The sequence below is a fragment of the Gordionus sp. m RMFG-2023 genome, chromosome 1 (assembly GCF_954871325.1).
Source record: "Gordionus sp. m RMFG-2023 chromosome 1, tfGorSpeb1-WG-v2, whole genome shotgun sequence".
In the NCBI taxonomy this organism is placed as follows: Eukaryota; Metazoa; Nematomorpha; class Gordioida; order Chordodea; family Parachordodidae; genus Gordionus; species Gordionus sp. m RMFG-2023.
This window is the reverse complement of record NC_088775.1, coordinates 41,115,080-41,130,692: the sequence shown is the minus strand read 5'-3', so window position 1 is coordinate 41,130,692 and position 15,613 is coordinate 41,115,080. Positions and strand designations below refer to the sequence as shown.

At 36.1% G+C, this 15,613-nt stretch overlaps 2 protein-coding genes across 2 annotated transcripts; both read right to left on the bottom strand.

Moving 5' to 3' along the window:
• Nucleotides 1–12,701: 12,701 nt before the first annotated feature.
• Nucleotides 12,702–14,441, bottom strand: LOC135925568 (uncharacterized). The gene has a single exon (XM_065460962.1). The coding sequence runs from the start codon at nt 14,439–14,441 to the stop codon at nt 12,702–12,704; it is 1,740 nt and encodes a 579-aa protein (XP_065317034.1).
• A 499-nt stretch (nt 14,442–14,940) lies between these two features.
• LOC135925561 (CCHC-type zinc finger nucleic acid binding protein-like) lies at nt 14,941–15,273 on the bottom strand. Its single transcript, XM_065460954.1, has one exon. It carries the CDS (start codon nt 15,271–15,273, stop codon nt 14,941–14,943), a length of 333 nt encoding a protein of 110 aa, XP_065317026.1.
• Nucleotides 15,274–15,613: the final 340 nt, after the last annotated feature.

Here is a 15,613-nt window from a genome sequence, read left to right as displayed (position 1 = left end):
AAATTTCTTATTAATATTCCTATCACCCACCTGGCTCTTAACCGGATTTTTGCTCTCCTTTATCAACGCATTGATGGCTCCTTTCATTTCTTTTATTTCCAGGAGGATCCTATCTGACCTCTCCCTAACATTTCCAGCCTTGATTTCCTCTAAAACATCTTTTAGATTACTTTCCAAGTCTGCTATTTTCTTCCCATAAATATCCGATATTAAATTAAAATACGTTTCAGCCATTTTCTTTTTATAAACATCTGACACCGCAGTGTCCTTCTTCCAATTGCAATACATGCCTGTCAGTACCGCAGTACCCCTTTTTATCAAATATTTCGCCATAATGACCATTATATAAATTATTACCAATATCCCAATTACCATGCCCTGCTTAATTACCAATTCATCAAAATTTTTATACAAAACTTTAAGACCCAAATTCTTATATAATGAAATCTTAGCAGCCATGCTGTAATCATCATGATACCTAAAAAAATGAACCATTTGGTCATGAATCTTTTAGTCAATACTAATACTCAATTACAAACACTTTAAATATTTGTAGAAAATATTAATACAGCACCTTAAATAAAAACTTCACTAGCAAAATCGTATAATGATTAGTACAAATGCGCAGTCAAAAAAATTTAAGGAAATTATATAATTAAAAATTTTTTGTTTTACCTTCTAAACCGATAACTCCTAGGAAACGATCAGCGTCACAAGCACCACTAATTAAAAACTAATCTAAAACAAATTCCCGAAACTAAACCAAACTTTCTAAAAACGAACTGTCAAAAATTATACTAAATTACTAAAATCAGAAAACAAAAGAAAATATATCTGACACACTAAAGAGCTAAAAATACACGAATGATTTTCTTTATTGTTTTTGTAATTTTCATATTCAAAAATTAAAAATAATAATTATCATTATAATAATATATGTTATTTTCATATCCAATCAACCTTATTTAAATAGGTTGATTGGCATTAAGCGTAAAAAAAAATAAATGTATTCGTATACACAAATACGACAAAAGGGATTAAGTTAGATGATTCTAATGTTGTGGATTTGGATCCTATTGATAAGTTTTTAGATTTTTCTGAAGATCTAAAAAATAGTTTAAATTTGATTTTACTGGAACTTAGAAATATGAATATTAAAGAAATAAATGATTCCTGTGGGATTGTGAAATCAAATACTGGGGAAGTACCTAGTGTTGGTACAAGTATTATGACGTCAAAAGATATAAATGATAATTTAAATTCATTTATGAGTGAAATTAAAGAGAAAATATCTGAAATTGTGATTGATAAACCTGTTAAGGTTGTAAAAAATAATGATGTTACCAATAATGTTAAAAGAAATGAAAACGATTGTTTAATTACGAATGATATAAAAGAAATTAGAGAAAGTTTGAAAAATATTTTGAGAGATATAGATGCAATTCGATATAAAAATCATGATTTTATTGAAGTTTGCGATATTTGTGGCCGAAGGGGTCATGGGGAAAAAATTCTTTTTCGCGTGACCGAAAGTGAATGAAAATGTGAGAATGATATAACTTGTCATCTATGTGGTTTTACATGTCATATAAAGAAAAATCGCATAATAAAAGAAGCAAATTTTAAAGATGGCTTTCCAAAGAGACCGTATTGCTAAATCCCGTGGTGAGTAATATAAAAGATTTTATTATTTCAGATTTAAGTGAAAAAGATGTGAATAATAAAGATAATGACCGAATGTGTTTTAAGTGTGAGAAAATGGGTCATGTTGCTATGAATTGTGTTCAATCTTTGAGTGGATTGCAATGACTATATGATTTGAAAGAGAATTATATAAAAATTGAAAAATTATATATTAATAATAAAATTTGTAATATATATAGTTTAATTAAAAATAATTCTGATATATTTAATAAAAAAAATATGGATATTCAGAGGCCCTTAAATTCAGAGATGAATTTAGGCATGAATATTAATGATATGAATGGGAATTCAAATATAATAAATATATTTCAGCTGATTAAAATGAATAAAATTTTAATGATTGAAAGAGGGATTAATCAGTGTTCATGTCCTCGTGTAAATATAAAATTTGATAGACAAAATATAGAAATGTTATTTGACACAGGGGCAAGCATTTCAATAATGTCTAGAGCAAATTATTATAAACATTGGCCCGAGGGTACACTTGAGAAAGAAAACATGAATGTTAAACAATTTGATGGGTCCGAAATTTTGGTTTTGGGTAAAACTAAATTAGGAGTGATTTTAAATGATCGATTAATTTTTCTTGACCTTTGGGTGGTAGAAAAAGATGTAGAAACAATTATGGGTTGGGTTTGGATTACTAAAATTGGTCCCATGAACAACTATTGGAATATTTTTACAACAAATAGTGATTTGATGTTGAAAAATACTAAATGCAAGATTATGGCAGATAATGTTAAAAACAAAATTCATGAAATAGTAATATCAGATTTAGTAAAAAAGGAAGTGAATCCTTCTTTTAATACTGATATGTGTGAAATTTCTGAGAAATTAGTGGTTAATTTGGATAATTTTAAAAATGAAACTGAAATTAATGAAAATCAAATTGCTGATTTAGAAGTAATTAAATTGAAGAGAATGTGTGAAGATATATCTATTTTAATATAAAAATATGGTATAATTTTTGAAGACAATTTGGGATGTCTTAATGATTATAAAGTGGATATGAAATTAAAGGAAGGATTTTTACCCATTTTTTTAGCATCTCGACGAGTTCCTTTTGAGTGGAAAAAGGAAATTGAAAACGAATTGGATCGTTGGGTTAAAGATGGCATTATCATTCCGGTGGAATATAGTAAATGGACTACACTATTAGTTCCCGTGAAAAAGCTAATGGAAAGTTGAGACTATTGCTGATTTTAGAGTAACTTTAAACAGGTGGGTTGTTGAAGTTAAATATCCATTGCCCCGAATTGAAGAAATTTTGGCTAGTTTAAAAGATGCAAAATATTTTTCTAAAGTTGATTTTTCGTCAGCTTATTTACAATGGAGGAAATTCAAAAATTATTAACGATAATTACACCTAAAGGATTATTTGCGTTACGTACCATGGCATCTGTTTTTCAGGGGCTAGAAGGTGTATTTTATTATATGGATGATGTGCTCGTAACTGGGTAGACGCCAGAACAGCTAATAAACGTCTTTAAGAAGTTTTCACGATAATTCGTGATAAGGGCTTGAGGGCTAGCAAATAAAAAAGTGTTCTGGGGGTAACTGAAGTAATATATTAAGGTCTTCAGATTAATGGGGTTGAAGTGAAGCCTCTTGATAAAAATTAAAAAAATAAATATGAATCAGCCAAGTAATAAAGCTGAAGTACAATCTTTTTTGGGCATGGTGAATTATTATCATCGTTTTGTGGAGAATTTTGCAAAAGGCATCTCCATTGTACGATTTATTAAAAAAGGGGGTTCATTTTGAGTGAAAATTTGAACAACAAAATGCTTTTGAAATTTTGAAAAAGAAAATTGGTGAAGAACCTATTTTAGTATGTTTTAATAATGATTTAGAAATAATTTTAGCCGTGGATGCATCCAATAAGAGTGTTAGAGGTGCATTGTTACATATAATGGATGGACTAGAAAGACCAACTATTTTTTTTTCAAGAATTTTTCATGAAGTGGAAACTAGGTATTCTGTGATTGAACAAGAAGCCCTAGCGGTTATTTTTGGGTTAACCAAGTGTCGGGAATATTTGATCGGTAGAAAATTTATAATTTACGCGGATCATAAGCCGTTAATTCATTTATTTAAGAAGGATAATAAATAGTTAATGTTATCTCCCCGGTTGCAACGTTGGTTGTTACTGGTGGGAAGTTTTAATGTAGAAATTAGGTATCGCTGTGGCTAAGAAAATTGTTTTCCTGATATTTTATCTAGGTTAGGATCCAGTGAGGATGCCCTTGATATTAACAAAAATATAATAAGGAATAAAGAAAGGGCTTTGATTTGTTCTTTATCATATATGTTGAAGGGTGGTCCTACGAATTGGGAGTATCTTAAAAGCAATACCTTAAGGGATAAGGAATTGAGTCGAGTAAAATTATTTTTGACGGGAAAGGAACCGTAGAAAAATAATAGTAAAGTTTATAAAAAAATTGAAAAGGAATTGTCCGTAGTGGATGATTAAAATTATACGTTTGTTGCATGCAGGGCATCAGGGTCGAGATAAAATGAAATCTTGGGCTCGTGAGTATGTCTGGTGGCCGAGAATGGGCAATGATATTGAAAAAATCTAAAGGAGTTGTATTCCATGTAATTCATGTGCCGCTATCCCCCGGAAGGAGAACGGCAGTTATTGGCCGAAACCTGAAAAGCCTTGGGAGCGTATCCACGTTGATTTCTTTGACTTAAACAAGAAGTCGTATTTTTTAGTTGTTGATGCATTTTCTAAGTGGATTGAGTATGAAGAAGTTCATGGATTAACCACTAGGATTGTTATCAAATTGTTACAAAGGTTATGGGCTAAATTAAGGATTCCCAAGACAATTGTGTCGGATGGAGGTCCGGCCTTTATAAGTGAAAGTTTCAAAAAATTTTGTAATTCGTTGGAAATTAAACACGTATTAGCTTCAACATATCATCCCAGTTGGTAGCTATCGTAAAAAAATGGATTAAAAAGGCCAAACAAGAGAATAAGGATGTTTGGATGGCCCATTTATATTAAAATAATTCCAGAAACCGGGAGGGAATTACGCCGGTAGAGTTATTTTTGGGAAGAAGGACTAGAGTGCCGTTGGATTTCTTAAGAACCAAAGACAGGGCTGGTGTACCTTCAGTTAATAAGATTAAAATAAAATATCCTGTTGGGAGAATTATATGGGCCTGTTTGTTTGATAAAAAAGGGAAGAAATGGGAAAAGGGTCGTATAGTGAAAAACCTTGGTTCCAAATTAAATGAAATTTTGTTAATAAATGGAATTACGGTGATTAGACATAATGATCACGTAAGGTTAGGAGAAAGTAAGAATGGATAAAGATAATACGGAAGTATGCTTAAATATTAGTCTTATCTTATTTTTTCCAGGATTTTAGATTATTGTGATAAATATATAACATAATATGTAAATATGAATAATGAAAATATTGATCCTTTTGGGATACTCTGATAGCGATCTCGCGTAGTATTGGGGGTAAATAAAGATACTGTTTATAAAGATAGTGGTATGCTTATTTATGATTAAGTGCTAGCGGGATATATTTTAATGTAATGGAATATTTGGTAATTTATGCTTTCGGTAAAATGGTAATAAAGGCCATCGGAGGAAAGTATTTTATTAGTACATTGATTGTTTAAAATACTCGAGTATTCTCATCATAGAGCGAAGTGAATATAGTAAGTAATTAAATGGTATAACGAGGGAATCGTTTGATTATGTTATACACCGGACAGTTTTTCTTTTTAGGAGAGAAAGGAAAAAGTAAAAAAAATTATTTGTGTAATAAATGGTCACTGGGAGAAGAAAAGGAAAGTTGTATTTTGGTTTATGATTTAGGACGGTTAGCTTTGATGTGAATATGGTTGTAAGTTAGGAAAATAATAATAAAATAACAAATAGTAAATAGATACATAGTGATATTTTGTTGTTGTAAAGAAGGAATTAAGTTGGGAATGGTAAATGTTTATTATTTAAAGGAAGGGAGAATGTTTGTGTTGTGGGGATCAGGGAATTTGTAATCAATAAATATTTGTATTTAGTTATTGTAGAAAATCATGAGTTTGTTATGGGAGACTAAGGGGAAGATAAAATAAATAAATATTTTGTTAAAATATGTTGTTTTTTTTTATTAATTTGTGAAACAAAGAAAAACGAATTAACATAAATTAGTTTAAAATTATTTTTGTGCAAAGGAAAAAAAAAAAATTTGTTTAAAATTTTGTTTTGATAAAAGGAAAAAAAATTTTTTTTTTTTAAAAATGCACTCGCATTCAAAATTAATCCATTTGCAAAATCATTACTTGCAAATTACATTGATTCCTAAAGTCATGGATTTTAATAGCAGTGGGGATATTCACCAAATGGAGGTTCCGTCAACGTCGGGCAATTCGCTTATTAGAAAGAAGAGATGTTTCAACTGCCATACCGAGATTCATTTGAGAAGTCAATGTCCGGCCTTGAACAGAAAGAACTGGGGACCGTTGATGGAATAGGATCATAATATCCGTAGTACTCAGAAAGGAGCGACCAAGAGACTGGGGAGGGAATTCGTGGATAGTGCGCTCGGCGGACCCAAATAGGCTAATCCGCAACTGATGCCGCTGACAACAAGGTTGACAGACAAGGAGGCAAGCATTGACAGGACGGACATCATCAATATTCGAACGGTTATGGAACAACATAAGGCGGCCAGTGTGGTGTGCCCGGTACCGCCCATGATAGTTGAGCCCAGACCGCTGATAATAACGGAGCCCAGGCCGCTGACAATAACGGATTCGGATGAAAATCTTTGGGAAGATTTGCTATTGATGTAACCATGATGTTAAGTGATAGAATATGTTGAATAATATTTATTTTTTTTGTAAATTAATCAATTTTTTTTTGTAGGGAATGTCACTGGCCCATTCGATATATTTTTGATTATTCATTATTAAAGTTTTGGAATTTAAAAGAAAAATTTATTTTATAAATTGATAAGTTAGTATATTTTGTTGTTAATATATTACGATTCTTTTTGTGTCATTTTTGCTGATTTTTATCAATTAATAGTGAATAAAATATATTCTTTCTACTATAATTTTTACTATACTTTCAAATATATTTAATTTTTAACACCTTTGAGCTGAACACTGTTTACAAATAAATAAAAATGAAAAATATGGAGAAACAAAAATTGAAAACTTTCTTAATTTTTTTATTTTCTTTTTCAATTTCTTGGTTCTTAAATTTAATTATTTTTTTCTTACCACTTTTTGAATATAATTTTCTTTATTGTAATTAACAGGAAGAATATAATTTTTTTAAAAAATATATAATAATAATAATCTATTCTTTTGCAGGGTTTTTATAACCCAACATAAAAATATAAAAAAATAATAATAACAAAATTATAATATTGATAAAAAACAAATAATATTGATTTAAAAAATATATTAAAAAAAACAAATAAATTTACCGAAAGCAAGTATATCACACGCCCCCCCCCCATAAAAAAAATCCATTAACTCGAGAGAACCTTATTGTGTTCTCTTACATATGTTCTCTTGTTGTTGTTTATTAAAAAACAAATATTGTTGTGCAAAAAATATAACGCAATAATATATTGGTTAAAAAAAATATAAATTCATTCAAAAAATTGCATCTCACAAAAAAAAATATTGTTGTGCGAAAAATATAACGCAGTAATATATTGGTTAAAAAAAATATAAATTCATTTGCATCTTACGGCCCTTGTAATAATTCTTCCAATTCCTCGACCGATAGATCCACTATCGGTCAATCTTCAAGTAATTCCCCTTCCTTATCCGAGAGCTGCGCCGGTCCTTGTGACGGTCCTACCACCGCCATTGGCCGCTCAGCTTCTAGGGCTACGGGTCGCTCCGCTTCTGACGTTTCACCCATTGTTCGTAAATCCTCCGCTCCCGTTACGGCCGGCAATTCAGTCCGAACGGGCCAGGCCCCTCTATCCGCTCCCCATTATCCCTTTCATTTCTTGACCCTACAAAATTTCTTCTGCCATAATTCCTTCTCGCATAAGCATGGCGGGGCACGGGGGGGGGCACCGAGCTTGTAAATGACTTCGGGCTCCACAGATGAAACATAACCTAACGTTCCTTACGGTGCGCATACCCGAATTACTGGGTTCGGGAAATTCGGACCCATGAACCACTCCGTTGATCATTTCCATATGCGCCATTTGTCTACTTCGCGGGGGTCTGGTTGCGATCCTGGATATAGACGATTTCCCTCCGCATCGACCCTGCCCTGGAAGATACTAACCCGAATAGTGATATTCTCCCAATATATGCATTCGTGGATACCCGGCATTCTAAACCTCATTAAAAAAGAAAGGTATAAAAAAAAATATATAATGTACTTCTTTTTTCTTTTAACAATTTCTTAAATACAAAGAAAAATATTTTTTTTACAACTAAAATTTATGGAAAATAATTAATAATTTCTTTTATGACCGAATTTTAAATTATAAAATTTTGGATACTCGTTCCTTTTTATCCTTTCCAATGAACTCTTCCAAAACATGTTTATCTGTTCTCCTCTCCAACTGTCATCACCCATTTATTCCCTTTCCAACAAGACACGATCTTGTACCAATTTTTATTCATTTCCATGATTTATTAACGTTCTCTCATACCAATTTGTTTGACAATTCAATATGAACTATTATTTGGGCACCACCACATAACTTTTTTTTTTATATCATAAGTTATCTGATTTATGATGGTTAATGAGCCAATAATGCTATTAATTCTCTTCAAAAAAAAATGAGCGAGGGAAACAGAAAAAATTTATCAATTGCCTTTATTAATCATATGATTGGGACATCTCTTCAAAAAATAATAAGCGAGGGAAATAAAAAAAAATTTTAGCAATCGTATTTATTAAGTTCTTTTTTTTTAATTGGAACATTATTACACTGCTACTTTAAGATACATACTATCCCAAAATGGGATTTTCAACAATGTTATATATTATATCAATGAATCTATGATTAATTTTGGATATAGGATTAAACAATCTTATATGTTACATTAATGAATCTATTATTAATTCTGAATATATAAATTTTGATATTAAAAAAAACGTTACATAATATATATATAGATATTTCACGGTGTTATTACATAGACAAATACATTTCTTTTAATTTCTTATAATATGCCATATAATATCATTCCGCCTCAAACACCTGATCGTAATCTTCCTGGCTCCAGACCCCTTTTTATTTGGTCCCTATGCCTTATTCCTTCTATTTCATCAGTGAATTTTACTCGACTTAATTTATGTCCAATGTTTTCCACGATCACCCCAGACTCCCACCTTCTTGTACCTCCATATATTCTTGCCCACACGGTTTGTCCCACTACAAATTCAGGTTTCTCCACTATCTCCCTCTCCACCTCTTGATGTGGTTTTGGCTTTAATGAATCTAATAATATCCTGGTTCGCCGCCCTAAAATCTTCTCTGCTGGAGACTGTTCTTCTCCCTTTCGACTGTTGTTATAATAGTCTACGGCTATCCAAATTTTCCCACCTCCATACTTTGATTTTCTTAACCAGCTCTTAACAAGTGCCATTTTTTCTGCCTGGCCGTTTGAGCTTGGATGGTATGGCGGTGTTAAAACGTGTCTCGCCCCTGTTTCCTCACAAAATAACTTGAATTGACCACTTATGAAGGCCGGACCCCCATCCGAAACTATTATATTAGCTACTCCAAACCGGGCCCAAAGTTTTTTTAACATTTTTATCACGACTTGGGTTGTCAATTCCCTCATTTCTTCGTACTCTACCCATTTGGAAAAGCAACCACCAGGAGATACATCTTGTTTTCAAAGTCGAGAAAATCTAAATGGATTCTCTCCCAAGGTCGAACCGCTTTCGGCCATACGCTTCTCTTGTCTTTACGGGGCATACTGGCCCACGAATTACACATCAAACAACCTCGGCAAATATTTTCAGTTTCCTTATTCATGCCAGGCCACCACACATATTCACGCCCCCCTTGCTTCATTCGTTCAATCCTTTGATGTCCTGCGTGTATCATAGATATTGCGCCTCTTAATTTCATTGGTACTACTCGTCGGTTTCCTCGGACCAGACATTCATCCCCTATGGCAAGCTCTTTTTCTGTGCACTTAAAATGATTATCTCCCTCTCTACACGGTCTCTTTCCCATAACGCTCCTTTTAATTCTCATGAGTTCGCGATCTTTCAAGGTGATCCTCTTTAGTTCCTCCCACGTCACGGGACCACCTCTAGCTATCTTGCTATAGTTCGAATTAGTCCCTTTTCCTTCTTTTCTTCTACTTCTTTGGATCCTATTTCTCTTTCCTCTTCTCCAGCCTCACATCGAGACAAAATATCCGGTAAATAGTTTTCCCTTCCCCGCCTATAATTCACCTGCACATCAAAACTGCCAACCAGTAATAACCATCTTTGTAAACGAGGAGATAACATCAGCTCCTTATTATCTTTTTTGAAAGATGGACTAAAGGTTTGTGATCTGTGTAGATTATAAATCTGCGTCCAATTAAGTATTCCCGGCACTTGGTCATTCCAAAAATAACTGCCAAGGCCTCTTGTTCGATTACTGAATACCTTGTCACTGCGGCTTTAAAAATTCTCGAGAAAAACAAAATAGGTCTCTCCAGTTCGTCTATGTAATGTAGCAATGCTCCACGCACACCCCTATTTGAAGCATCCACGGACAATATCACTTCCAAATCGTTATTAAAACATACTAAAATGGGTTCTTTTCCGATTCTTCGTTTCAAATTCTCAAAAGCCTCTTCCTGCTCATCTTGCCACATAAATATTTCTCCCTTTTTCAATAATTTATATAATGGTGCTGCAGTTTACCATTCCCAGGAAAGCCTGTACCTCCACTTTATTATTAGGTCACAGCATGCTTGTTATGCTCGCCATATTTTTGTCCAAAGGCCTAACCTCCTTTCCATTGATTTTATGACCCAAATATATAACCTCAACACTCCTAATACACTTTTGTTCTGCGCTTGCCCGCAATCCTTTATCCCTGATTCTTTTGAACATCTCCTCCAATCTTCGTTCATGCTGTTCAGGAGTTTCTCCCATTACTAATACTTCATCCATGTAATAAAATACTCCTTCTAGACCTTGGGAAACAGCTGCCATTGTTCGTTGAAAAATCGGAGCTGACACGCTAAGTCCAAACGGTAATCTACAAAATGTATAGAACCCTCTTAGAGTAGTGATACTTAATAACCTTTGTACCTCAGGTTTTACCGCAGTGGTAAATATGCGTTGGAAAAGTCTACCTTTGAAAAGTACATACCACCCTTCAAATTGGCCAATATTTCTTCAATTCGAGGCAACGGATATTTGACCTCCACCACCCACGGATTTAGCGTGACCCGAAAATCGGCACATAAATGGAGCTTTCCATTGGCCTTCTTCACCGGTACCAAGGGTGTCGCCCATTCGCTATATTCTACAGGACATACTATGCCTTTTTGCACCCATTGATACAATTTCTTATTCACTTCATTTCGCCATTCAAACGATATTCGCCGTAACGCACAAAATTTTGGTACATTTCCCTCCTTTAATTTGATATTCACCTCATAATCTCTTAGATATCCCAAACTTTCTTCAAAGATTTCCTTATAATATCCACCAATCTTCGTACTCCCTCTTGCACTTTTATTATCGCAAATTCCATTTCCTCATTTCAAAATTCCTCGTCTTTTTGCCGTCCTGTCTCTTTCTCCTTTACTACTATTTCTTGATTACATATTCTTTTTGTATTTCCTTGTTTCATACCATCATTTTCCGTCCATTCTTTCTGCAGCTCTGTTTCACCATTTGGAATTTTATCTAGCTTTACTTCTAAATTTTTATTATCATTAATTTCTTCCTTCTTTTCAGCATCCTCTCTTCCCTCTTTTTTCCTAAAGTCACGACAACCCCTAAAACTTCCCCCGATTTCTCTCCTATAATTCCCCCCGATATCTCCCTTATAATTCCCCCCGATATCTCCCCCAGAATTTCCCCCGATTTCGCCCCTAAAATTCCCCCCAATTTCTCCCCTATAATTCCCCTCGATTTCGCCCCTAAAATTCCCCCCGATTTCTCCCCTATAATTCCTCCCGATTTCTCCCCTATAATTCCCCCCGATATCGCTCCTAAAATTCCCCCCGATATCGCCCCTAAAATTCCCCCCGATTTCTCCCCTATAATTCCCCCCCCCTCGATACCTCTCCTAAAATTCCCCCCGATATCTCTCCTATAATTTCCCCCGATATCTCCCCTAAAATTCCCCCCGATATCGCCCCTAAAATTCCCCCCAATTTCTCCCCTATAATTCCCCTCGATTTCGCCCCTAAAATTCCCCCCGATTTCTCCCCTATAATTCCTCCCGATTTCTCCCCTATAATTCCCCCCGATATCGCTCCTAAAATTCCCCCCGATTTCTCCCCTATAATTCCCCCCCCCCCTCGATACCTCTCCTAAAATTCCCCCCGATATCTCTCCTATAATTTCCCCCGATATCTCCCCTAAAATTCCCCCCGATATCTCTCCTATAATTTCCCCCGATATCTCCCCTAAAATTCCCCCCGATATCGCTCCTAAAATTCCCCCCGATTTCTCCCCTATAATTCCCCCCCCCTCGATACCTCTCCTAAAATTCCCCCCGATATCTCTCCTATAATTTCCCCCGATATCTCCCCTAAAATTCCCCCCGATATCTCTCCTATAATTTCCCCCGATATCTCCCCTAAAATTCCCCCCGATATCGCCCCTAAAATTCCCCCCGATTTCTCCCCTATAATTCCCCCCCCCCTCGATACCTCTCCTAAAATTCCCCCCGATATCTCTCCTATAATTTCCCCCGATATCTCCCCTAAAATTCCCCCCGATATCGCCCCTAAAATTCCCCCCAATTTCTCCCCTATAATTCCCCTCGATTTCGCCCCTAAAATTCCCCCCGATTTCTCCCCTATAATTCCTCCCCCCTCGATTTCTCCCCTATAATTCCCCCCGATATCTCCCCTATAATTTCCCCCGATTTCTCCCCTAAAATTCCCCCCGATTTCTCCCCTATAATTCCCCCCGATATCGCTCCTAAAATTCCCCCCGATATCGCCCCTAAAATTCCCCCCGATTTCTCCCCTATAATTCCCCCCCCCCTCGATACCTCTCCTAAAATTCCCCCCGATATCTCTCCTATAATTTCCCCCGATATCTCCCCTAAAATTCCCCCCGATATCGCCCCTAAAATTCCCCCCAATTTCTCCCCTATAATTCCCCCCGATATCGCTCCTAAAATTCCCCCCGATATCGCCCCTAAAATTCCCCCCGATATCTCTCCTATAATTTCCCCCGATATCTCCCCTAAAATTCCCCCCGATATCGCCCCTAAAATTCCCCCCAATTTCTCCCCTATAATTCCCCTCGATTTCGCCCCTAAAATTCCCCCCGATTTCTCCCCTATAATTCCTCCCGATTTCTCCCCTATAATTCCCCCCGATATCGCTCCTAAAATTCCCCCCGATTTCTCCCCTATAATTCCCCCCCCCCTCGATACCTCTCCTAAAATTCCCCCCGATATCTCTCCTATAATTTCCCCCGATATCTCCCCTAAAATTCCCCCCGATATCGCCCCTAAAATTCCCCCCAATTTCTCCCCTATAATTCCCCTCGATTTCGCCCCTAAAATTCCCCCCGATTTCTCCCCTATAATTCCTCCCGATTTCTCCCCTATAATTCCCCCCGATATCGCTCCTAAAATTCCCCCCGATTTCTCCCCTATAATTCCCCCCCCCCTCGATACCTCTCCTAAAATTCCCCCCGATATCTCTCCTATAATTTCCCCCGATATCTCCCCTAAAATTCCCCCCGATATCTCTCCTATAATTTCCCCCGATATCTCCCCTAAAATTCCCCCCGATATCGCCCCTAAAATTCCCCCCGATTTCTCCCCTATAATTCCCCCCCCCCTCGATACCTCTCCTAAAATTCCCCCCGATATCTCTCCTATAATTTCCCCCGATATCTCCCCTAAAATTCCCCCCGATATCGCCCCTAAAATTCCCCCCAATTTCTCCCCTATAATTCCCCTCGATTTCGCCCCTAAAATTCCCCCCGATTTCTCCCCTATAATTCCTCCCGATTTCTCCCCTATAATTCCCCCCGATATCGCCCCTAAAATTCCCCCCGATTTCTCCCCTATAATTCCCCCCCCCCTCGATACCTCTCCTAAAATTCCCCCCGATATCTCTCCTATAATTTCCCCCGATATCTCCCCTAAAATTCCCCCCGATATCTCTCCTATAATTTCCCCCGATATCTCCCCTAAAATTCCCCCCGATATCGCCCCTAAAATTCCCCCCAATTTCTCCCCTATAATTCCCCTCGATTTCGCCCCTAAAATTCCCCCCGATTTCTCCCCTATAATTCCTCCCGATTTCTCCCCTATAATTCCCCCCGATATCGCTCCTAAAATTCCCCCCGATTTCTCCCCTATAATTCCCCCCCCCTCGATACCTCTCCTAAAATTCCCCCCGATATCTCTCCTATAATTTCCCCCGATATCTCCCCTAAAATTCCCCCCGATATCTCTCCTATAATTTCCCCCGATATCTCCCCTAGAATTCCCCCCGATATCTCCTCCAAATCCCCTTTCTCCCCCCAAAAAGGTTTCAATTCCAGGCAATTTATCCCTATACCAATAATTCATATATTGATTCTCCTCATCCCTTTCAATATAAAAATACACCGCACCAAGCGAATATACCCCAAAAATTACAATCTGGACCTATTCGCGTTATCCAGTCCCATCCTAATACGGCATCTACTATTCGATCAATTATCCATAAATCCAATATCTCCACTCTATTGTCCAACATCACTTTTAATTCTACTCTTCCCATCATGGCTACTTCTGATCCATCCAACTGCCGGATCTTGATGTCTTCGCTTTTGATCATTCCCTCCGACCAAATACTCCGAAATTTCTCATATCCCATCACAGAGATAGCTGCCCTGGTGTCAAATAACATGCATACCATATTCCCATTCAAATTAATCCATACTCTAGTGCAAGGATTATGCACTATTTCCTCTCGTATCATATTTATACATTTCGACTTCTCCCTTTTATCCCTATAATTAAATTTTTCCATTTCTTTGAACCACCGCTTCTCGACCTCTGTGGTATATCTTTTGCTATCATATAGTCACCAATACTGACATTCTCTCGCCACATGTCCTTCGCTGCGGCATCGAAAACATATATTATTCAAACTTTTATTTTCCGTTAAATTAGATATTTCTATATCCTTATTTTTCCCGTTTTCAAGAATTTTCACATTTGGAGCAATTTGAGCTATATCTTTCTGTGGAAAACCGCCCCTTGTATTGAAATTGGCAATATTGCATTCCTCCCTATTGTGACTAAATCGCCCACAACCCGCACAACGTAATTTATCACGTTTTCCCGGGCAATAAGGAGCTATATGTCCATATTTTCCACATTCGAAACATTTCGTTTCTTGGCAATCTCTTACCATATGGCCCCGTTTTCCACAATCAATTTAGATTTTCTCTCCCTCGTGGATTAAAACTTGGCCTTACTTCCATTCGCCTTCCCTGCGAATTTTCGACAGCGGTTACTTGCTTCAACTTTATTTGCACTAGCGCTTTTTTCGCTTTACTAATTTTTGTAAATTTCACAGCGGTTATTAACTTCAATTTTATTTATACTAGCGCTTTTTTCGCTTTACTAATAAATTTAACAGCGATTATTCACTTCTATTTTATTTGTATAACGCTTTCTTTTGCTTTAACAATATTTAGAAATTTCCCAACGATTTATCGTTTAAATTTTATTTGTACTAGCGCTTTTTTCGC

Excerpts from the sequence above, each read along its gene's own strand:
- LOC135925568 (XM_065460962.1), bottom strand. The coding sequence starts at position 14,441 with ATGAATTATTGGTATAGGGATAAATTGCCTGGAATTGAAACCTTTTTG.
- LOC135925561 (XM_065460954.1), bottom strand. The coding sequence starts at position 15,273 with ATGGTAAGAGATTGCCAAGAAACGAAATGTTTCGAATGTGGAAAATAT.